Here is a 25,533-nt window from a genome sequence, read left to right as displayed (position 1 = left end):
TTTGACTTTAACGACATTGGAAAAAGAATATAGTGTAACAGATATAGTGGAATAGAACCCATAGTAAGTGCCTCTCTACCCACTCTATGGGAGGTCCGGAACCCCGCCCATTGAGATTAACATGAAAAAGATAACTTTTAAATCGTTAAAAGAAACGTACGTACAATTATCATTTAGTCTCCGACAAAATCACTTCTTTGCTCAGACCCTTGCCTAAATTGCATCTGCATTTTAATTGTGATCCGTCGTCTCAAAACGGTTTTATGTCTGGATGAATTGGACCGTGAAAAGTGAATTTATGATTTAAATCATTGGAAATATGAAGTTTGGATCTTTTGCAATGTAATAAATCGTTTGTTTATTCTTCATAGAGATGAGAAAAAATTTACAAGTTTCATATTTGTAGAAATAAATTCATATTTAGCATCGAGTTCATCCTAACAATTTTAAAAATTGAGCTTTTATATAGCGCAATATCCACTAAACGTGCTCAAAGCGCTTTACAAGGGGTCCCTGACCAACAGCAACACGTAACATGTAGAATGAGACATGGCGCCTGTTAGGCGACATTGCAATTTTTTTCCGACATAAACAACGAAATTTAAGGCCAGGTTCTCATTTTACACCCGAGTATTGTGGGAGAATGTAAGTAAAGTCTTTTCCAATGACTCAACTATACGCCGAGCGAGGCTCGAACCCAGGACCTTCCGATCCGAAAGCGAGTCATACTACTAGACCACATAGCCGCACATTTTACCGTTTAAAGACAGTGAGTCACAATCATCAAAATGTGTGATTTGTGCACTCTTGTTCGTGTGTGATTGAGAATATACTGTTATGCTAGATTTGCTTTCCGTATTAATGTAAAGAGGCTGGAAATAGAGAAATTTAAATCTGGGTAAGTCGGATCCAGGACAAAATTCGAAAGATCAAATCTTATTTATTTTACCGTATACCCGTGGCAACTGTATTTACTGTGGTGAAAGAGCGATTGCTGAGCTGTCATAATCTGCAAAAACACATTTTTAAAAATTGGCCTGAAATCTCGTCATTTAAATATCGACCGATTAAAATGACACTCGTCTTCTCAAAAACTCTCAAACCTGAGATGATAGGGAAAAGGTTTTAGATCTGAATTTAAAATCACCAAGTGAAAAGGAAGACAAGGGGAGCTGGCTCAAATAGTGAAGAGAAAGATAATTCAATGAGCTGTCTATCTTTGTTCCAATTTTGGCAATTCCTAAAAGTTCCATCCAGGCACAAGCACAGGATCCTGCTATGAATGATACACTCCAATGTTTACGAAGTACAATATATCCAAAATTTAAAATCAGGCGTGGCCGTTTTGTTTTTTTGTTTTTGCATCGCTTGCGGCCGCAAAAACCGTCAAAATTCCCCGATTTGCATTGCGGCCGCAAAATCTGCAGCCTATTGCATTTTTTTTTTTTTTTGCAAATAAGTGTATGGGAGTAGCTTCCGTCAGCTGTGCAGTTTCTCGTTTTTTTTTAATTTGTTTTTGGAAGGGATTTTTTTCATTGCTACTATCTATAACAAGGGAAATAATTGCACAGCAATTTTTTCACGGTAACATCATGACCGAAAAGAGCTCCATAATTACCATATATGGTGTTTCCAATCGCTGAACTGAAACGGATTGCTTATTTTCTGATCCGATAAAGAGGCGGGGCCCTCGTGTTATTTCAATAAAACAAGTCGAAGTTAAGTACAGATTGACCCAGAGACTCTGATGAGCACCAGTGGGGATTGAACTGGGGAGCATTTGAGATAGACATCCGTGGATATAAAACCAAGGATAATGGATGGTCATTATTAAAGGCTCCATACACGCAAGGTTTTGATCGTGGGTCGATCGCCGATCAGGCAAACCGGAGTGGAAACGCAATGTTTGTGGCCAAATACCTGGCCGATGAGCAGAGGGACGGTCGGTCGCTCGCAAAGCCCGCCTTGCTTAATATTTTTCGAGGCGATCGGCGATCGGGGGCGTGGCAGTATAAAAAATTGGACAATTTTTTTCTCGGATTTTCGCTGTTTTGACGTCAGATTCGTGATCAGCGTCGAATTTACAATAGGTTTGAGACCAAGAACTAGGTTTTTACTCCAAAAATTGATGAAATTAGAAATAAATTTTAATTAATATTGAGGCTATGTGGCCTGTTTTGTGAGGGGCCAAGTGTTATGACTCTCGCTTTCGGATCGGAAGGTTGAGGTTTCGAGACCCGCTCTGAGTGGCGCAGAGTTGAGTCCTTGGAAAAGGCTCTTTACTCACATTCTCTCACCTTACTCAGGTGTAAAATGAGTACATGGCCGTTTGTTGTCTTTGTTGGGGAAAAAATGTCACATCGCCTGACAGGCGTCATGTCTCGTCTTTCAAGTTTAATATTGCTGTTGCCTTGGGACCACTTGTAAAGCGCTTTGAGCACGTTGATATTGCGCCAAATAAATGCTGTGATATTTTTTTTAAAAATATTTTTATAAATGTTGCGCCAGGAAGAGGTAGATGGCAAAAGTTTCGTTCTTGATCATCGTAAAATTTATAAAGGATTTCATACAAAATAAAAAAGTTTTCATAATTTTCAATGTAATGATATAATAATATGCCAGTTCTTTTTTTTTTTTTTCCTCCTCACCCGTTGACGCAACATGACGGTCGACCTTGACACAGACAGTTGGGATTGGCAGATGCCAAAAAGCCTTGACTACGTGATGACAGGGATGGGCATTGTAACCTTGAATTATAATCTACAAACAACGCCCCCCCCCCCCCTCCCCCAAAAAAGAGCTGTGTGCGTGTGTGGTGGTGGTGGTGGTGGGGGAGGGGGTGCGAATGCGAGTAGTCCCGAGGAGTACCCGTTTAACCTGCCGACGTGAAAACAGCGAAAATCCGAAGAAGAAAAAATTGTCCGCTTTTTTATACTGCCGATCGCCTTAAAACATATCTCACCGTGTGTGGGCTAAAATCATCTGCGATCAACGCAGAGATCGGGTCACATCGACCCAGCAGTGCCTGTTCGGCGATCGTACCGCAATGAGATCTGTGCGTGTATGGGCCCTCTTAGAGGGCAGGAAACCTTGTGACCCTGGGTTTTAGATAGTAGTGGGGAATGAACTCGATGACAAGACGGAATGTGGTCACAAGTGTGAAGTGAACCTGGGTGCACCCTGGACTGTGGGATATAATAAACAGTGGAGAGTAAACCCAGGACTTTGGGATGTAACATCAGAGGGGAGTAAACTTGAGACTCTAGGCTGGTGACAGCAATGAGGAGTGAACTGGGGACTGTAAGATGTAGTTTGTTTTTGTTTTTAAGGGTTTTACGGCGCTTGCAACACATTTAGGTTATATCAGCGCCAGTAAAAAGGAAGAAAATGGGATAGTAAAAAGTTCTAGAATTACAATTAAAGCACCCAAGAGAAAGTAGACAAAGGGGAATGGGAACAAATAGGGATCAGATGTAGATTCCAAGAGCATACCACCAATGTAATTAGTTTGAGATCACCTATGTCTCATCCGGACACACAGCACAAAATCCAACAAAGAGGAATACACTCAAATGCTTACATTATACATTAAAAATAACCAATATAATAATACATAACAGAGAGATGATTTACAAGGAAAAAAATATCATCTCCCAAAACAATAACTATGCATTTGACTGTTTCCCTCTCAGCCAGGACTCCGACGAGGGCCCGGAAAAAACCAAGTAATCTCATTCCAAGACAAAGACAGAAAGCTTGTTGGATAAGATATAAGGGGATAGAAGACACAGTATGTACCTCCCTGCCCGCCATGGGAGGTCAGGATCCCCACCCAGCTGTAAGATGTAGACACAAATGGAGAGTGAACACGAGAGAAATGTACCCACTTTTTTAGATAGACACCCAGAACAATGTGATGTGGATTGCAGCAGGGAGTGAACCCGATCTATGTAATGTGGACATTAGTAGGAAGTAAATTGTTTGTTTGTTTTTTAAGGGGTTCTACGGCGCTTCCAACACATTTAGGTTATATCAGCGCCAGTAAAAAGGAATAAAATGGGATAGTAAAAAGTTCCAGAATTACAATTAAAGCACCAAAGAAAAAGTAAGACATAGGGGAGCTGGGAACAAACAGGGGTCAGATGTAGATTCCAAGAGCATACCACCAATGTACAGTTTGAGATCACCTATAAGTCTCATCCGGACACCAGCACAAAATCCAACAAAGAGGAATAACCTCAAATGCTTACATTATACACATAACAGAGAGATGATTTACAAGGAAAAAAATATCATCTCCCAAAACAATAACTATGGATTTGACTGTTTCCCTCCCAGATAGGATTCCGGCCAAGGCCAAGTAATCTCATTCCAAGACAGAGACAGAAAGCATGGTGGAAAACAGATATTAGGGGAGATAAAATATTTAATATAGCGAAGAGAAGAGAAATTATTGGTAAAATAAAGCCTAATATTCCAATAAAAATGTTTATTATCGTCTTTATTCTAAATTGAATTAAAATGTAACATGTGATATTGATATAGTACAAACATGATGACGAAATCTACAAAAGAAAATGTGCGATGATGTAATAATAATAATAATAATAATAATAATAATAATAATAATAATAATAATAATAATAATAATAATAATAATAATAATAATAATAATAATGATACACAGTCATAATGAAGATTAATTTTCAATACATATTTTACGTCTCACTACTCACTTAAAATTGATTCAAACAGCACAACAACCTAGAGTCTACAGTCTATACAAACAAAATACACAAGAAAGTCCAGTTACATTACTTTCAGATGAAGACAAAGATATTTGACAACCTGAATTGTGGCTATATAAGTATGGAAACCTATGGTCATCGAATCATTTTACAACGGGCCAAATGATGCAAATCAGATAGCAGAGGCATTATGTTATGGTTTGGCTATTATGTTATAATCAATGTTTATTGCATAACCAAACGATGGTGGTCCCCTACCGTTATTTACCTCTCATGGTCCGTAACAATCGGGTCGTGGGTTCGCCTCCCCATCACTACAATGGTTTTTATTCACTAGCACTTCTCGATTCACTTCATTTCTTGTTATTATCAAAACTGCTCCACTCACGATTTTTAAACAAAAGGAACTAGATGATGTAAAAGTTAGAGGGCATTTCTTTTTTTTTTTTTTTTTGGTTGTTATTTTGGCCAGAATAACTTTTACTGCAAATCAATGCTGCTGGTGACAAAAAGTGAAAAAGGTGGACAAATTTTGAACGACTGCCTTTAAGTTTAAGCTCCATTTTTAGTGCAATAACCCCTACTTTTAAAGCAATTGAGAAGGTAAATTATCATTGATACTCTAGCTAATTTCTGGAGAGTAGGGAACTGAATCTTATTTGTTCCACCGTACACCGAGTCTCTCACTGCATCTCTAGGGTTTCAATCCCCAGTCAAAGCAGATTGATTGTTTTCTTTTTTTTTTACTTTCTTCCAGTAGCACCATTGCCAGCTAGCAAACACCTAATTATAAGTCTGAGGCTCACCAACTGCCCCACTCTGAGAATTAAAAACATCAGTGTATTACTCAATACATATTCATCATTTTAACTCGTGATATGTAGGTTTGAACCCTTTAATATCGATTTAATGACCTAACTTGTTTCAATCACAAAAAAAATTACACTGTCTTCAATGGTTTCAAACTTTGTTTTTAAGGGTTTTACGGCACTTGCAAACACATTAAGGTCATATAAGTGCCAGTAAAAAGGAAGAAAATGGGATAGTCAAAAGTTCTAGAATTACAATTAAAGCACCCAAGAAAAAGTAAGACAAAGGGGAAATGGTTCAAATTGGGAGCAGGTGTAGATTCCAAGGGTACACTATCAGTGTACTTAGTTTGAGATCACACGAGCACAGGTCCCCACTTAGAGGAGCACACTCAAATGTTTACAAATCAATTATTGTTATATCTAAAACAAAAAAAAAAAACAACATAAATAATACAATGCATAACAGAGAGATGCTTTACGAGACAAAAAATATCCCCAAAACAATAACTGTACATTTGACTGTTTCCCTCCCAGTCAAGGACTCCGGCCACGACCAGGACAAAACCAAGTAATCTCATTCCAAGACAAAGACAGAAAGCATGTTGGAAAACAGATATAAGGGGATAGAAGACACAGTGCCTCCCAACTCATTATGGGAGGTCAGGAACCCCACCTGGGTTTCAAACTTTTGTTTTTGTTTTGTTTTTAAGGGTTTTACGGCGCTTGCAACACATTAAGGTCATATCAGCGCCAGTAAAAAAGGAAGAAAGGGATAGTAAAAGTTTAGAATTACAATTAAAGCACCCAAGAAAAGTAAGACAAAGGGGAATTGTTCAAATAGGAAACAGATGTAGATTCCAAGGCACACTATCAAGTACTTCGTTTGAGATCATCTAAAGTCTCATCCACACAAGCACAGGTCCCCACTAAGAGGAAACACTCAAATGTTAACAAATGAATATATAAACATGTAAATAAAACATAATGACAGTACATAACAGAGAGATGATTTACAAGGAAAAAAATCATCTCCCAAAACAATAACTAAACATTCGACTGTTTCCTTCCCAGCCAAGGAACTCTGGCCAGGGTACAGGACAAAACTAAGTAATCTCATTCCAAGACAAAGGCAGAAAGCAATTGGAAAACAGATATCGGGGGATAGAAGACACAGTAAGTGCCTCCCAACTCATTATGGGAGGTCAGGAACCCCACCTGGGTTTCAAACTTTACTTTACTAAATAAATCTAGATCATACAACAACAACAAAAAAGTTAACACTTTATGGAGAATATAGTAGAAAGCAAGAACAAAAGCAATATCATACATCCTTATGTTATAAGAAACATGGAAATATGCAAATTGAGATAAATAATCTTTCAGTTAAAATAAAATGGAGTTTAAAAGGACTGCTTGGAGATAGGCTTAACATTTCTTCAACATCACAATCACAGTCTGTTTATCACAACTGTCGCTTTCATTTGAAAATGTTGTTAATAAGAGATCCTTCTTTCTTTATATTTTACTTTACCTTTTTTTTTTAATTCACATTTATAATCAAACATGGAAATACTTCAAAACAGAATCTATTTGTAAAAAGAAAAAAAAGGAAATTGTTATGTTATATAACTGCAGACTTACTTTGAAAATCAAAATCATTTATCCTGGCTTTCACAATTAAAAACACTCGTATCACGACAAACTTGTTTACACATGTGTTTAAAAATGACTTTACATTCAAAACAGTCTCAAATTATATCTGACATGTCTCACTTTAAGTACTCAGTTTAGTTTTCGTTTCTGAACCTTAACGGTCCTTGTGACAAGCCATTTAAGTGTCTCAGAAAAGGGTAATAGGAAATAATACTAAAATACAGAGAGAATTTTACTTCAGTGCTTGAAACACTCCTGGGTCATGGGCAGCGAATAAAAAAAGAAAACCGAGGGAAAAGTAACCAAGTATATCCCAGTGAATATCTACCGCTGTGCCCAGCCTAAGGCCATACAAAGAAAGCTCCTAATAATACACAGTCGTTCATAGAGATGTACAGATGATTTACAAGGGAAAACACATCATCACCGCCCCCCCCCCCCCCTCCCCCCCCCAAAAAAAAATAAAAAAAAAAAACAACACTCACTTGTATCTAACCAATCCCCTCACAGAGTATTTTCTCGTCCCAAGTCAGAGCCTGGGCATAACCAAATCACGACATTGGACAGAAAGCCACAGAGAAGGGGATCACAGATAATGGGGAAAAGAGGACTCTACCGATAGATTCTATTAACTGCCAGCATGTCCAAGCTAAGAGAGAGAATTAAAGTTATTAGATCACAAGACCTTTACTGACAGTGAGGCAGACTTTGAATTAGATTTTGTACTATTACCATGACTACTCAATTTTAAAAGAAATATATATTATATATATTGCCCCTAAATTAAGATTAAGTGCATCTTATACAAATTAAAATCATTCTAAAATATAAGGTAAAACAAATTCATTGTATGATTTGATTCAATAATTTTCAAAATAAATTAATCTCATTTTCCAAAACAAATGAACACTTTGAGAAAAATAAATAAATAAAAATCATGACCAATTAAAAACATATGCACAATGGTTTATCTTGAAGAGTTTTGCACAAATCTTAAAACTTTTATGTATTAAATAAAAGTGCCAGAAAAAAAGGAAGGTGGTGGAAGAGTCAAAAGATAAGAGATACGATATAGATATTATCAATGCTTACAAGTACTGAAGAAAAGGGAATGTTTGTTGTCTTTAAGGGTTTTATGGTGTATGTAAAGGGATGAAAATGGGATAGTCAAAAAAGTTTTAGATTTACAATTGAAAGCACAAGAGAAAAAGTAAGACAAAGGGGAATTGGCTCAAAAAGGAAACAGTTGTAAATTCGAAGAGCATACCGTGAATGTACTTAGTTTGAGATCACTTAAAAGTCTCATCCAGACACCAGCACTGGATCCCACTAAGAAGAATAAACTCAAATGTTTACAATCATTCAAAACAAGAAAAATGTAACAGTACATAACTAATACTATACATTTGACTGTTTCCCTCTCAGCCAAGGACTCGGCTATAGCCAGGACAAAACCTAGCAGTCCAATTCCAAGACAAACACAAAGCAAGCAGAAAAACAAGATATAGGAGAATAGAGGACATAGTAAGTGACCTCTCTGTTCACGGTGGGAGGTTGGGAACCCCATCCAGGAATTGGAAGGTCACAAAACCAAATAAAAGGACATAGTAGTAATCTCTTATCTTTTATTGGCTAAAGAACAAATACATAAAATCTGCTGATGATACAAAAGTTTCAGTTCAGATAGTTGCAATGTTATCAGAACGACTGGCCGCTGTGCTTACTATAGAGAGACATTTTACAAGAACAATAATAATAATAATAATAATAATAATAATAATAATAATAATAATAATAATAATAATAATAACCTCTGCAATGAAAAGTAAAGAAATCTTCATTTGAGTATCACTTCCCAACAAAATATCCCAAGCAGGGATTATAAGCAAAATCAAATGATCTTATTCCAGATCAAGCAGGTGCAGAGGACCATAATAAGGAACGAAGTAATTTAGGACTCTGAGGGATAGGAGAAACGGTAAGGTATTATGATTAAGAAGCCTTTCCCCACACTCAATATCAATCCCCACCCATTGCTATTCAAAAGCAAAACTATGGTCCGATATATTTGATTAAAATGAAATGTTCTGGTTTGTTCCTTTCTTCAATGGCAAATAAAGCTCAACAAGCACGTTTGTGTAACTATTCTACTGTGGTACTGCATAGCTACATTTTTTAACAAAAAGATAAATGGCAAAACATCAAACTGTTCACACGATTTTTTGTTTGTTTGTTTGTTGCTTTAGGTCTCTTCCAACACAATTGAGGTTATATGAGAGACCGCTGAAACAAAAAAAACAAGCAATCTAACAAAAATAGTACAAATGTCAATCAAAAGCATAACCTAAAGATATCATAAGCTAAATTATAAATAACCAAGAACAAACAGGCAGAGGATTTACAGGAAAAAAAATATCCCCTGTCAAAAATACAGTCACAAACCAAAGAAGCAGGATAGGCAAGTAAAGAGAAGAAGAAACGACATCACTATCGGATCGTACACCCGTGCGAACATCATAGGTATATGATTCAAGGGTGATGCTCCCATCCAACCACCCGCGTTCACACGATTCAAACTTCTAAATAATGACATAATAGCTAGAATACCAATGTCATCGGCTATTGCAATTACATCTGAATAATTTGGCATTAAGAGTCTTCAAAACTGTCCAATTCACCACATAAATGTTTATATTTCAGCTATGAACACATGCACACTCACACACATACACAACTCACAAAATGATTACGAGATTAACAATTCAAGTTAGAAAAATACTATTTTAATTTGGCACTAGTACAATCATTTACTTATTCAAGACAAAAAACTAACCTCATTTGAAAAAAAAAAATTAAAAAAATACCACTAACCTACGCTTGTGGTTTAAATTCTTTCAATAACTGTCTAGACAATATCATTATCATTATGATTTGGCCACTTAATGATTATCTATAATGAGGGGTGGCAGTTAAATCTGATTCATTAAATACCAACTAGAATTAACATGTCATAAAAAACATATTTGTCAAAAAATAATATTCTATATCATTTTCATTATCATAACTCCCACAACAACGAATGTGCGCAATTAACAAGAATGAGATTACCATGTTACTTCAGTTAAATTATTGTGAAAACATTGAATACATTTTTAAAGGGTAAATTACAACCAGCAATAAAAAAAAATCAAAAAAAATCAAAAGGACTATCAAACCCTGAACTGTTACAATATTAATATAAAATGATGTCATACAAACTGATATGATGGTCAACCTTTTATCATTCACTATAATGAAGTTCAGCAGATAGGGCAAGGAGCGAGGTAGAGACAGAGAGAGAAAAAATACATCCTTTCCTCATGGGAGTCATAAACGTTCGAAGCTCCTGTCGTTGTTAATACTTCATGATAAAAAACACAACTAAATCTGTCTGTGAAGTAAAGTGAAGACATTATGATATGATTGAAACTAATTTTCATAGTTTTGTAATGGCTTGTAGACCTGTTAAGTTAAAATATAGGTTATGATGACTTTTATTTGTTTTAGTTCTACGAATAAAGCTTGGACTTAATACAGGGGTATGAAGTGATAACACCCAAATAAATTTTCTTATCTGTTCTAAACAATTGGTATTTAATGCCAATTTCACTTCCTTCTTATCCCTCTTCATCAAACAATTGACTAATTGTCTAACTATTACTGTCTATGTGCATCTCCAACAGTAAAAGAAAAAACCTCCCAAAAAACATTGCATTTTCCAGATAGCCTTTAGTATCTTAATTAATCGTAACACTTATTATTAAGTCTTTGCTTGTCCTCTTTCCCAAACTTTTCAATAGAGACAATCTCCACTACATATAAAATTAAGCGAATGATAAAAATGAGTTCAAATATCTTGAAACTCATAAATACTCATTATAAGACAGAAAAACTTAATTCCTAAGGTATCTTCCTTTTTCAGGGACTGAATTTGATGCTACTACCCAAAGGTATAGCTTTGTGACTAGCCCCAAGTCACAGAATTATTAGTGAAACTGTTCTAATCTTTCAGGCTGTAATCCCAAAATTGGCTACCATAAAATGTGACCTTGAAAAAAAACAAAAGAACTTTTGGAATAAAAATTCTAATTTATCAGATTTTCACCAAAAAAAATGTAATATCAAGACATTCCTTCCGTTATATTTCTGGAGAGACTTAAGTTTTACTATTAATAGTGGAATGTCCTTTCATTATACCTTGACAGTTTGAGATAGGAAATTTTATACACTAAATATTCCAAAAAGGGTGGATGATGGGTTCCTTACTGCATCTATGATTAATTTATCTGTATGTTCGTTAGCATATGAATTAAACTTTAACATGCATGCACACATTTGTAGACACACACAGATATGGTTCTTACATTATATGCACATATACATACACGACATATTACAGTTAGTGAGGTAAGTAGGCAGTCGTTGTCTAAATCAAGACTCATCACAATACATCATTTGTTTCTTTCACAAATAGGAGAAGAAAGACACACTTTACTTTTTTTTTTTTAAAAAAAAAAAAATAAAAAAGACAAGTAATTAGGATGAAAAATAAAATCTTTCAGCATGTTTTAAATGTTATGCCCATCTCTCGACCACTATTTCGCTGTCTTTTTTGGTAATGGGTGAAATTGAAAAATGTAATGCAAAAAGAGTCATTGTGTAGCTCAGCATTGCAAACACAAGATTTCATGATATGGAAAAGATTCGTTTAAGAATGTCTGTGATAGAACTATATGGGACAGAGCCATCATAACTCAGGGGCATGAGGGAATTTTTAAAATCCCATCCTCATCCCGATTTGAAAATAAGTCTCCCTTTTAAACAGGCAAGTCAACTACCACCACATAACTGGCATGCTACATTTTTTAAATTATCCTTTCTGGTTTATCCGCATTAGGTGGGGACAAAATATCAGAAGTAAAGTTCATTGTCATGGTTCATTACTGTGCTCACCAAAATTGAAAGAGAAAAGAAACACCCAGAGGCCTGTATTTATCAATCAGTGAAATGAAAGGTGCCAAAATAAAAAATAAAAAAGTTACATGAGCAATTTGTGAAAGAGATTTTAGAGATTATTTATTGGTCGGATACTTATCTAGATATGTAAACACAAAAAAAAAAAAAGAATAAAAAGAATAAAAACACAAAAACAACCCAATATTAAGGGTTCAAAGGTCTGACTGTTATTAACATTAACATAAATGATGCTAAATATACAAGCCAAACAGGAACAGGAAACATGGGATGACCCCTCATCCTTATAATTCTTTTCATCTTACATGAAATTAATATTTTAAAAATCAATAATAGTTGATTGAAAGGAACTACAAACAATATTCATATATACAAACTATTATATCGGAAATACGTACAGTGAGTTATACATAGCAATGAGAAGAAAAAGGAACAACAAATGAATAAGCATTTTGCCCTCAGAATTTCATCAATAAAACAAGAATTACAATAGTACACACAAGACTTATCATCATTGTACAATAGTATTTACAGGAAAATAAAATCTAATAGTAAAGTGTCTCAACAGAATAAACAAAATAGTAAAATAAAAAAAGTAATAGTAATATACAGATGCTTGCCGCCCTGAGCTTTAATATTTTGGATGCTACCATGTGCGTGATAAATGAAGATTTCTGCCCAAGACAGATCTTACATCATTGCAGAACCGCAAGGCATCAAGCATGGGCAGAAGACAAAGGAGAGCTGTGTCCCTGGCATCACTGAACCATGACTTTATTGGTATAGCATTATCTGTTTTTAAAAAAATAAAAAATTAAATAAGAAAACAAAAAAATAAAAAATTAAATAAGAAAACAAAAAAATAAAAAATTAAATAAGAAAACAAAAAAATTAAAAATTAAGAGTGATGTAAAATGTTAAACAATTCAAACATATAATGACCAAAATTACAAAAATTATAAATCTATATCAAACTATCTATTGATTTTAACATTTTTATCAAGTGAAATGTGTCGCAGCTTGCAATGAGCAATTTAATTATAAAAATATGTCGTGAATTGATTCTTAGTCTCTGACATTCTCAAAACAAACGCACTTTAATGTGTTTTTAATAGATAAAAATATTAGGTCAAAACAAAGAATAGAAAACAAAAAAAAAAAACAAACAAAAAAACAAAAAAACAAAAACAAACAAAAAACAAAATAAAGCATAAACTATCTTAGATTATCATTATTATTATATTATCATTCCAACTGAAAAGAAAGTTACATTTGGATACATATAAACCATTAATGATCACAATATAAAAAAATGCATTATACAATAAAGAATACAGGAATGTACAAAGAATTCAGAAATGCATGTCACAAGAGAATAACTGAAAACAAACAGTGCATCGATTAGTAGTAATAGTATATGGCTACATCTCCAACGCTGCAAGTCTCCACCAGTCTTTAAATTCGTCACCGCAGTTGAGGACAGCCTTGAAACCTCCCACCAATCTTGTCACAGGGCAGTGTAGGATTATGTGGTCTGCTGTCTCTGGAGTTCCTTGACAGTGTGGACAGTCGGCTGTCTCCCTCAGACCCCTTCGATGCATGTTTGCGGCAGTAATGCCGTCGCCTGCCAGTGGTTAGTTTGAGGCAACCCATTGTTTCCGGTTGCCATTCCAGAAGCCTGGCATAAGTATTGTTGGGTCTTTGATTACAAGCACCTTCCTCAGGCATGGTATTTGTCCAATATCCCCTCCAGACTTCCCCAATATCGAAGTTTTTTAGTTCTGAATGGTAGAAGGGCTTTCTGGATTTGAGTCGTGATGTTCTGGGAGCTTCATTTGTGATGGTTTTTAATGGGGTAATTAGGGTGAGGTCTTTCAGTTTGTGGGATAATTTTTGGGTTGCTTCTTAACTTATCGCCTGAGTTCTGGTGGTGCGATTGCACTTGTAGTTGGTATTGATTTGAGGCATCCAGTTACTAAGTGGATGGATTCTTGGAGTTTGATGTCGAGAATTTTCGTGTGGGGGCTTCTTATCCAAACAGGGGCACAGTATTCTCCAACGCTATAGCAGAGTGCTAATGCTGATACTCTTAGGGCTTGCTGTGTTGCTCCCCAGGTGCCTGCTAATTTTCTAAGCAGACAGTTTCTTTTTGCAATTTTGTTTGCTGTTTTTTGTACTTAAGCTGTCTGTCAAGGGTGACACCTAGGTATTTTGGATTTTTGTCCGCTGGCAGGATATTTACATCAACTAAACTGTTATGGGTTTTGATGGCCTATCTGCTATTCAAATGAAATGTAGTGGACACAGATTTTGTGGTGTTCATCTTCAAATATCACGGGTTGAAATATTCCTTTAGCTTTGATGTTTCCTCACTGAGTGTCTTTTCTATTTCTTCCCAGTCTTTTGATTGATGGGCCAATATCCAATCATCTGCATAGCCCAGTTGAAGTGATTGGCTGGCAGACAAGTCACTGATGTAGATGTTTAACAGTGTGGGTGCAATGACTGATCCTTATGGTACACCGTTCTTTATCTTTCTTGTTTTGCTTTTCTCCCCTCCTAGAACAACCTGGAATTTTCTAGGTCTGATCATGCTTGAGAGCTTTCTTTCAACATTAATCCTTCAGTCCAGGGAGGACGATTAGGACAGCACCAGTCTTCAGTTTATTTTCAAATCCTGATTGTGGTTTAGTATGTGCTTTCCTCTTTGTTTTATTTCTTTGGCTATTGTGTCCACTCCTATTGATGGTGCTGCTCTTATTTGGGATGACTCAGGATTTAGTATTTTTTTTTGTTTGCCATGCATGGCGGCTCGAGTGACACAGGTCGAATTTTTCAACCATGTCAATCCACCTTTCTTTTATGTTTTCATGCAGAGACTGTAACAGTTCCTCCGCTTTATTTTCATCATGACCACGATTTGTCCATCAAGGGATATATTGTTTTCAGAAACCCCTTGGTATGCGTCCCTTTGAGGTACCAAGAACAAGTTTGGTGAATCTACCGATATTTTTGTACTTTGGCTCTATTCTTTGGCATGTATTGTCAAGGGCTTTAGAGTACATCAATTGATTGGGAAATAAAGCAATAAAAGACCATTAGTAATTAAGTAGTATAGCAGCAAACCTAAGTATGAAGAATGAAATGCACGAAAAATATATTTAAAATTTTACAAAACAATTAAGTTTAAAAAATCAAAAATTAAACTTTTAAAAAAGTTTAAATATCATACCTGGAAACATTCTATAGGCAACTGGAGAATTGTCGAGAATAAATACACTAGAAAGATCTGGGTTTATCGCTGACAAATCTTTTGTGTAACTTCCCATGTCTAGATTACAATGCTGAAAATAAAGGATTAAAAAAGAGTAACAATATTGCTATCCATCTCCAAACAAATGGATTGAAGCCAACAACAACAGGTATATTTAAGCAAAATAAGCTTTGCCTCAGTATTGAGACACTTACTCTTAGTTTAATTGAAGTATGAAAAGAAGAAAATAAAACCCTCAGTCATTACTCTTGGTGGGTGGTGGGGAGGGGGTGGATATTCCCTGTCAAAATATTCCGGAACAAATGTGGATTTATGAATATAGTTATATAAATTCCATTACAGAGAAATTTGCCTAGATTAGACGATGTACCCTTGCTAGCAAACATGAAAAGAATTTAAACATTCTGCATTCCTTTCGCTCATTTAAATGAATCATGCTGGAATTACATTCCTCTTGGAGACACGTGAGTCCTTTTTTTGTACCGTAATTCAATCTGGCTTTGCAGTATAGACAGTAATAAAACCTAGTACTACTAGTAATTACCTTTCACTAACCCTAATACTAATAGGAAAAACAAAAACCCTAGAAACCTATTATAACCTTACTATACTAGGACCCTAGTAGAAAAGAAAACCCTCGAATCTCAAGCAACCCTAATGCTATAGAATAGAAATAAACGGCTAGAGAAAAAAAAAACAACCTAGGATGACTGCTCTGCACTCCCTTTCAATGTACATCAATGACAATGGCGACAGAGAACCAAAACAATGGTCATATCGGGAAATTATAAACTTTCACCAAACAATCAAGGTTTGTTCTACAAACGCCACTAAAAATTGACAAATTTAATCAATTAAAAAAATGACATCTGACAAAAGATCCACGATTAAAATAGCAATATAAAATGAATATACCTTGAGGAACAAATGGGTTGTCTCCCAAGGTCGCTTCCGCGATCTACAAATGTTTCCAGCATGTTGCAGAATCTTTTAGTTTTTGTTCTTGTATTTCTTCTTTGACTTGAGGAGAAAGCGGCTCAATGATCTTTTTTCTTATAGACGAAGTAAAGGAATTCAGACAGCAGCAAAAAAAACTCAAGCAAAGACATCCGTTTTTATATAATAAATTCACCAAAAAATCTTGCTGGCAATGTTCAGATGAACAATCATAAATTACAAAGGAATAGTGATGTTGAGAATTATGTCGGAACTCGTTAAAAAGAAATAGAGCAAAATGTGTCAAATTGGTGTCTGAGGACATGAAGATAAGACACACTGCGAATGTGTGTTGGGGTAACTGGCGCGAACGCTACCAATGTCAGAACCAACCAGGTGAAGTGAAAGGTAACAGACGACAATCACGAAATGGAGAATCCCCTTGACTGCCACGGTAAGCAGCGAGAGAGAGAGAGAGAGAGAGAGAGAGAGAGAGAGAGTATGGGGGGGAAATGGCACGGTTCGGTACACGGCGTAACTATAGTAATGCTTCAGGATTGTCATCCAATTTTTAAATTTTAATTTAGGCTTTTTTTTTCATACCGGAGCAAATAATTTCTTGACATTTATTTTTGTCTAATATTATGTCCTCTGAAGTAGAGAATAATGGATTGTCCGATTTCAGGCAATTGCCTGAGGATTTTACAAGCCTGCTAATAAGTTACAGTTCTGCAACTTACCTGCCTATAATAACGTCGACGAAGTATATTTTTTCCACCATCTAGTTTATCTGCCACTGCTGCACCATATATTTCCATACTTGCAGTAAAAACAACTAATTCATACCACTGGCTAACCTGAGAGAAAATATTAGAGCAAAAATGTAACATTTTTGAAATCGTATATATCAATTCTTTCATTAAGAATGTAAGAGCAACCAAATGTAATGATTATCAATTGATATTGCTTCATATTAATTGATGGTATTGATTATCAAATACTGATTAATAATTAGTACTCACCCAAATGACAGTATTATTATTATTATTATTATTATTATTATTATTATTATTATTATTATTATTATTATTATTATTCTTATTATCATTATCATTTATTACAGTAAAATTGTAGCTGAGATAATAAAGTTTCAAATTCTATGTGTAGAGATTTTTTGTTGTTGTTTGTTTGTTGCTTTAGGTCTCTTCCAACACAATTGAGGTTATATGAGAGACCGCTGAAACAAAAAAACAAGCAATCTAACAAAGATAGTACAAATGTAAATCAAAATCATAATCTAAAGATATCATAAGCTAAATTATAAATAACCAAGAACAAACAGGCAGAAGATTTACAGAAAAAAAAATATCCCCTGTCAAAAATACAATCACAAACCAAAGAAGCAGGATAGGCTAGTAAAGAGAAGAAGAAACGACATCACTATCGGATCGTACACCCATGCGAACATCATAGGTATATGATTCAAGGGTGATGCTCCCATCCAACCACCCGCAATATGTGTAGAGAAAACACAACAACTCAAAATCGATTTTTTAATATAATTAATTAAAGGGCAATATTGTCCTTTAAAGAAGCAAGAGAGAAAAATTATAAAAAATCTGAGTATTCCGGCATCAGTCACCTCCCTGTCTCTCATATGTTATCCTTTTCTGGTGCAGTTATAAGCAATAGCAGGTTGAACAATCATTCAAATGCAAATAAAATTGTACTTACAACTTCAAGGAAAAAATCCACATGTGGTCTTTTGTGTACAAAAAATCTGACTGGATGTCTATCTATGATTACCTGAAATAACAAAATACAGTAGAATTACTTTAAACCGAAATTTTGGGGACCTTCTAAACCATTTCGGTTTAAAGACATTTTGGTTTAAAGCAAGTTCCCGTTTTGCGATGTTTTTCAAGTGTAGTAACTATTTAAGAAATTTGCTCATTTAATCGTATCATGGGTTTCCCTTTAAAAGTAGTTGTTGAATAAATGCCGTCCTCGTAACCATTACATTTTTGGGGGTTTTCGTTTTCAATTCAAAATTGTTGAAAGAGTTGAGTTCGGGATGCCGTGTATTTTACATATCTCCGTCTTGATCAACTTTTTTTTCATCGACTTCACATAGTATTTTGATTTTAAACTCCAATGTGTAAGCACAGTGCTTTCTTTTAGTAAAATGTAAAGCTAAAATAAGATCGAAAGTTCTTGTGTGATAATTGATAATGAATGATAGCAGCTACTCAGAGGTGAAGTGAAATGGAAATGAAAAGGCGTGTCAATGCTACATTGTTTAACTACACATCTCTCTTTTGTTGAAAAGCCATTAGGTTCAAAGGCCTAATTACATAGAACCCCCCCCCCCCCTTCCTCTCACACACACACATTCAATCAAAGTGGAAATGAAATGGCATGTCAAAGTCAAAGGTAAGTTGTCTACCACCCCCCTCATTATTGTCGTGTTGAAAATCCAGTCAGTTCCAAAGCATCAACACACGAGCGAGAACATCTCGCTTGCGTGATTCTACACCCCAACTCCCCTCTCTTTCCTCATTTTTCGCCTGCCAGTCACCCGTTGTCTTCCTTTTCCAGTCTGCGATCGTGGTGCTGGCCAAACCCAAATGCAGTGATTGAAGTGTTTGCCTACCCCCCACCCCTCACCCTCATCTTATACTTACGCTCTTTGTTTTAATATCACCGGGCATTATTATGTGGGGCCACCTTCCCGAATTTTTGAAGAAAAATAGAGAGAGAAAAGGGAAGGTGCTCTCAAGTTGTTTCGGTTTAAAGAAAGTCCTTCTTAGAAGTATTTCGGTTCATCGTAAGAATTAGGACAAAGATAATGAAGAAACTAGTACAATTTATTAAATTCTTTGCGGTTTAAGGTATTTTTCGGTTTAGCTTCTTTCGGTTTAAAGTAATTTTACTGTAGTTACAATAACAATGATTAAACAATGGTGTAATAAAATATCTGCAAATTATGTATATCATCAATCAAATGCTAATGTGCTTACTTTTATAAGCACATAAAATTGTTACAAGCACATTCTTCAAGCTAATACAAACATGTCTAATTGTGATTTATATAAGATGTAATCCAAAGTTTCCTTGTCTTTTATTTAATATTAATATAATAGATTATATTTAATTTTAAATAATGAAGTTAACAAGTTTTATTTAATAAAAAAAATAAACATAACACAACAAAATTGACATACTTTCAATACGAAGTCTGGAGGTGTTCCCGGCTTAACTTGTCGTAAAACCCCATCATGGTGAGAATGAATCAATGTCTCATCAAGGTCCAACACAAGAACTTTGCGTTTCATCATACCTTCAGATCGAAAAGGAAAAAGGGATTTAACAAAGAAATTTCAGCACGATAAGAAATCCTTACCAGTCTAGTCATGCTAGAAACAAATCAGGGATGCTCTTTGTTAAAATTTTTAAAAAGGCTGAACATTTTTCTTGTGAGGAGCATATATGAAAATACTTCAGGCAAAGCATCTATTCATCAAATGGTATCATCTTTAAATCATAGAAACAGATACATCTCAATCTAGCTCAATTTAACTGTTGCCATTAAATAACAAATTCATCCATCTTTTAAAAAATCAACTCACCAATCCCAAGCAAGGTCAGCCAGAAAATTTCAAAAAGCCGGTTTTCTGATTTAGCCAGAAAAAGGGCATCCCTGACAAAACTTTGTGCTTAAATCTTCACAAATATTTTTTAAAAACTAAATTTGATTGAGCCAATCAGGTTCTGTCTACTAGGTGTGTATTGATTTAAACAAAATCAGTAGCAAATATAATTTGATAATATCAAATAAAGCCCAAAATGAATTGGTAATCAGGGATAGCTGTAATTCAAGAAACAAGAGAATATTCAACTACAATTAACTAATATCAATCATCAAACAAAAGTCCATCTTAGATAGAACCTGTTTGTTCGAAGAAAAGAAAAAAAAAAATAATATAAAATAAAAAGCAAGATTTCTGTCTAGGTGAGGGCATAAAATAAAATGCATTTTAGTGGAGGTGCACTATTTTATGCTACAATCTGATGTGTCTGTTTAAATCAAATTGACAATAATTATGAGAAGGAGTGTGGCATGGTAGGGAAATTTATGTTTGCCGTGTTCAACTACTTACAATTTAGAGCATACAAATTATTACATAAGAACGGATGGGGACTGATAAAATAATAATAAGAATAATAATAATAATAATAATAATAATAATAATAATAATAATAATAATAATAATAATAATAATAATAATAATAATAATAATAATAATAATAATAATAATAATAATAATAATAATGACAGTAAACCATGACATGGCTTAAACTTTAAGCAATATGTATGAAAAAAAAGAAGAAAAATAGAGGCCAAAGCTAAATATATTGAGAGTGCGGTGCTACACAACAAATCCATTGAATCCCTCATCACTTTCATTATCACACTCAGACAGCATGTTGATATCAAATCATCAGTCTTTTCTCCCATCAGCCCTTCATACATATTTTCTTTCACGATATCAGCATCGTCTCATTTTCAGCCTCGCTGCAGTCTTCTTTTCTTTCTCTCTCTCTCTCTCTCTCTTTTCTTTTTCACTAGATCATCAACAAATAACAGATTGTCCTCTTCACCATTCAAATCATTTGTGATGCATGTTATTTTATTAAAATGAGTTCTTCCTTCATCTCCTCCGGTATTTGATTCCACAAATCTCTCACTCAAACTCTAACTCTGATACACCTAAATCCACTCTTTGTGCATTGACTTTCTCCCTCTGACATCCATATTTAATCCATGCAGAATGCACACATTAGACTTAAAGGGCTTATTAAGAGACTTCTTAAAGTAGCAATACCGACATGCATCCACTAGATATAATAGCCTAGTTTGTGCTACACTTTTTAATCTTTCAGATTCCACAAAATTGGTACCAGACAAGCAGTGACTTTTTAAATAACGCTCTAGGTCACTTGTTCCACACTTCCTTTAACCAATGCAATACGAATTCCTCATCTATCCACCCCTAGACTAAAAGTCTTTGACGATTCGGCACCTCTTCAGTTGAAAATGACCTTGAGTTTCAGTTTTTTTCCATAAGCTAGACAGCTAAGGACAACTGTAGAATTTTGTTTTCATGGCCTGTTATTTTAACACCCAAGGTCTTCTAGCACGATGAAATCGACTGTTGTATTTCCAGTCATGTCAAAACACATCAGCATCTCATACATGTTTTCAATTGAAGGCATACTCAAATTGCTTTCTTGATATGATGATGAGTTTTTTTAAAGTTAAAAACTTTATCATCTCCAAATTCGCTTCAGCTTTTATGCTATACATGTGTTGGTGGAAAGTCAACCCTCTTCGGTTCATAAAACAGGTGCATCATTGTGCTGATGCTTTACCATTCATTTTATATTCTTTGCCTTTCAAGAATTGTAAAGCCTTTGCTCTTAGTGTTACTATTGTCACAACAATTCCACTTTTATAAAGGCCACAAATCTATGAATGGAGATCAATTTCACATCCGCACGATAAGTTTGAACCATAGCGCAAAACTTTACTTTAGGCAATTTTCAATTATACAAATGAAATGATTAAGGGGGAATGCGGTGGCAAATTTTTGGACATATGGCATATGGTTCTCAAATTGAATTGTATACATTTTTCAAACATCAAACTTTTAATTTATACAAGTCATAATGTGAAAATGTCAAAATTGATTCATTTCATGACATATCCAAAGGCGGGGTAATCTCAAGTCCATCAAAAAATTTCTTCCAACACCAAAGTTTATCCCTCAGTAATATACATTATTTCCATGAAATCAGCACTTTTACGCATGCACCATTGAAAAGCTTAGATTAAGTTCTAAAGATGATATACAACATCAATATATATGTTACCCCAATATTTGAACATTTCTAAGTCTGATAGTTACCACAAAGGCAGGATTAAACTTTCAATTTCAGCTTAACTGCTTTTTTCTGAAATTGTTAGATTTTGACACATAAAAGTCAACTCCTCCTACAGTTTTTAATCTAGAGCCTTGAAGTTAAGAGATCATAGACAAGACAATTATCTAAAAAAAAAAAAGACACAAGCTTTTTTTGATATTTTGAACAAATTATTTGTATTGAATTTTGTTATTGAATTTGTCAATTTTTATGCTTTTTTCCACCTTCCTGGAGTTAAACATGAATAAAATAAAAACAAAGACTATTTGTGAGCTGTGTGGATTATACAATCAATTACTCTGAAGCACCTTTTTTGGCCAAAAACATGAAAAATATTAATCATAGTAATATATGGAATACGTAATAAACTTTTAAGAAACATACTTAGTCTGTGTTTTGATAGTGGAGACAGTGATACGACATCATATTTCACAGTTTGATGTTGAACAACCTGAAAAGAAAATAAAGAATATTAAAAAATTCACCATACAGTTCCAAAATTTTTTTTTTAAAAACATTTCGATTTTTTATAGATTATATATGCACTCAATGAGCTTTACAATTTACAATGAGTCTGAGGCCACATCAACATTTACAATGAAAGACATGACACTACCCTTGTAAAGTGCTATTACTTTTACTATCATAATTTTTTTTTTCCGACAGAAACAACACTGTTGCAAGCCAGTTACCCATTTTACACCCGAGTACAGTGAAAGATGAGTAAAAAGCCTCTCTCTTCAATGAAACATTCTTAGTAAAAACGATTAGGTCTTTAGATAACAAACTGATAAATCGTCAGTGAAGACAAAATATTAACTACTTAGTAATGTATATCAGTTTCATTTAAATCGAAGGGTAAATCATATTTATGTATCAAGAGACAATTTATCAAATTTAAGTTGATGAATCCAACAGTATATTTTTTTCTCATCATTGTCAACCCTAGGGCACAACACCTATGATCTGAACAGCCCCAAATCTGCACACATTGCAGTCACTAAAAACAGTTTAGTGTTGCCCACAAATGGAAAATTTAGTTGGTGATCGAAATAACATAAAATTAAATGAAAGATAATTTCCCTACATTTCTAAAAAGTGGTTGGGAAATCATTTTTCATTTTTGGTTTATAGCTATTGATTCATTTACTTAATTATTTTATTCATTTTGCTATTGGGTAGTGATTTCTTGAATGCTTAAAGTATGCTTGTGTATATTTGTTTTGAGTCTTTGTATTGATCCAATTGCAACCACGCCTGTAGAGATATTAATAATGATTATAAATTGCTTTGACGTGACAAATTCAAAATAATTTTGAATGGGGGTGTTTGGTGTTCCGGTTTGAGGTTGATTTTATGAACTTCGATTTAAACTTTCCGTATTTAATCATCATTACCAAAGCAATTCTTAAGACACCAAATTATGACAACTACAATATCTCACTACATCATCCTTTTAGTAGCAGTGGTTTACAACCAATGTTGGAAATTCCTGAAACGAAACCGTTCTTTTGGATTCTGGGGTGGTATACCCAAATTTTTATGAAGAAAACCACTCTCTCTCTCTCTCTCCCACCAATGGGAGCGATCTGTATTGAGGTTTTCATCTGAATCATCAATCAAATGATTTGTGTGGTTGTCCAAACATTGGATATTTCATATTGCTTGGATTTAGATTCACATTGCTTAGATTAGACTTAGGTTATTTAGACGTCTACATTTTTTTAGCCAATCCATTAGGTCAAGCTTAACAACAATTTCTTCCAAAAAAGATATTGTGACTGTGATTGTGATATAATTTTTATAATGTTGAGTTAGATAAAGATATTTCGAAAACGGGAACACAATTTTTTTTAATTATGAATATGAATATGAATGAATGTCATTTTGATTTTGAGCACATTTTGCAATGAATGTGACCAATGACACGATACGAGCATATGTGGAAAAAAGAATATAAATTATAGAACGTCCTCATTCATTTCTTCAATTTCAACCATCAATGTCAATATCAATGGAATAATAATTGAATAATGAGGAATCACCAAGAGAGTCCGGTGGAGGTGGGAGTGGGAGTGGGAATTACAAATCAATGCAAAATTTGACTGAATGAATTTGTTGAACCATTTTTACACAAATGGACCGAAGTGAAGAAACATTTGATATTGCATGGTGGTGATTACTACAGAAGTGGGATATATGATAAAAAATATTGATGGGGCAGCGGACCCCGAATATTGATTCTGATTATTATTAAAACTGCGGCGATTGATTTGGTTATTATTGTTTTCTTTCACTTTCACAACAAACTTACAGCACGGACTTGTCTTTTGAAGATGTAACAGACAAAACTCCATATTTTGGCTGCTAGAACGAAGAAGCCTCTGAGTCCCATCACAATGTACTTTATCATGATACTTCCAAAAGTGTTGTTTCTATGATGAAAACATGCAAACGATGTTAATGTAAACAATAAACATCAAAGGCACACCATTCGCAAGATTACAAATTTAGACCGCCATTGGTATCCCACAAATCATCAGTGAGTGACCTGTGACCTTCTATCTTCAACCCAGTGACTGCTTCAACCCACCTTCAACCCAATAACAGAACTAAACCTTAGCAACCTTGACTGGGCCTATTGTAATATCGGCACTCGGCTCGGCATAGATGACAGAGCTGAGCAATGATATTATTTTGAAACGATGGGCCTGTATTGAGGTGTACACAAATAAGCGCACGTGCACCTATTTACACATATGATAACCCAATTCTTGTACTGGAAATGTCAAAAAATTACGAAAAATATTGCCCATTACAACTAGGCCCATAATTGGATATCAGATCTGCATAATAGTTGTATACGTCGGCCTGTATCATAGATTGATATTTTGTCACCTACATCCATTTTTGTATGTGAAGAAGAAAGGTTTAGTTTGGCGTGACATATTTGCACGTCGATGCACATATTTGCAGGTCTGATAGCCGAACGCACTTATTGGCCTGTCAACATTGTTGCAATGGACAATATTTTGCGGTGGTTTGAGAGTGTTTCCATTACAACAATGAGACCATAACAATAAATTTGGATTATTAGTCCTGCAAATCAGTA

General features: G+C 34.6%; 1 protein-coding gene and 1 long non-coding RNA gene across 2 annotated transcripts; both read right to left on the bottom strand.

Moving 5' to 3' along the window:
* Positions 1 to 5,165: 5,165 nt before the first annotated feature.
* LOC144970268 (uncharacterized) lies at positions 5,166 to 8,121 on the bottom strand. Its single transcript, XR_013644928.1, has 2 exons — positions 6,776 to 8,121; positions 5,166 to 6,233 (listed from the first exon to the last, which is right to left on the bottom strand). It is a non-coding gene; the product is annotated as an uncharacterized LOC144970268 (long non-coding RNA).
* Positions 8,122 to 11,774: 3,653 nt separating this feature from the next.
* Positions 11,775 to 24,962, bottom strand: LOC144970267 (CTD nuclear envelope phosphatase 1-like). The gene is made up of 7 exons (XM_078909720.1): positions 24,736 to 24,962; positions 22,806 to 22,872; positions 19,661 to 19,776; positions 18,171 to 18,242; positions 17,177 to 17,293; positions 15,459 to 15,570; positions 11,775 to 13,018 (listed from the first exon to the last, which is right to left on the bottom strand). The coding sequence occupies exons 1-7, from the start codon at positions 24,832 to 24,834 to the stop codon at positions 12,873 to 12,875; spliced, it is 729 nt and encodes a 242-aa protein (XP_078765846.1). The 5' UTR covers positions 24,835 to 24,962; the 3' UTR covers positions 11,775 to 12,872.
* Between the last annotated feature and the right edge of the window lie 571 nt (positions 24,963 to 25,533).

The sequence above is a fragment of the Berghia stephanieae genome, chromosome 4, assembly GCF_034508935.2.
Source record: "Berghia stephanieae isolate SIO BIC M18660-M18661 chromosome 4, UCSD_Bste_1.3, whole genome shotgun sequence".
Lineage (NCBI taxonomy): Eukaryota > Metazoa > Mollusca > Gastropoda > Nudibranchia > Aeolidiidae > Berghia > Berghia stephanieae.
This window is presented reverse-complemented; position numbering and strand designations above follow the sequence as displayed.

What these genes read in the sequence shown, in the direction of transcription:
- LOC144970267 (XM_078909720.1), bottom strand. Translation starts at nt 24,834, where the DNA reads ATGATAAAGTACATTGTGATGGGACTCAGAGGCTTCTTCGTTCTAGCA. An exon ending in ACTATCAAAACACAGACTAA is followed by an intron (nt 19,777 to 22,805) that starts GTATGTTTCTTA and finishes TTCGATCTGAAG; the next exon opens with GTATGATGAAACGCAAAGTT. An exon ending in GTCGACGTTATTATAGGCAG is followed by an intron (nt 15,571 to 17,176) that starts GTAAGTTGCAGA and finishes CTTTATTTTCAG; the next exon opens with CATTGTAATCTAGACATGGG.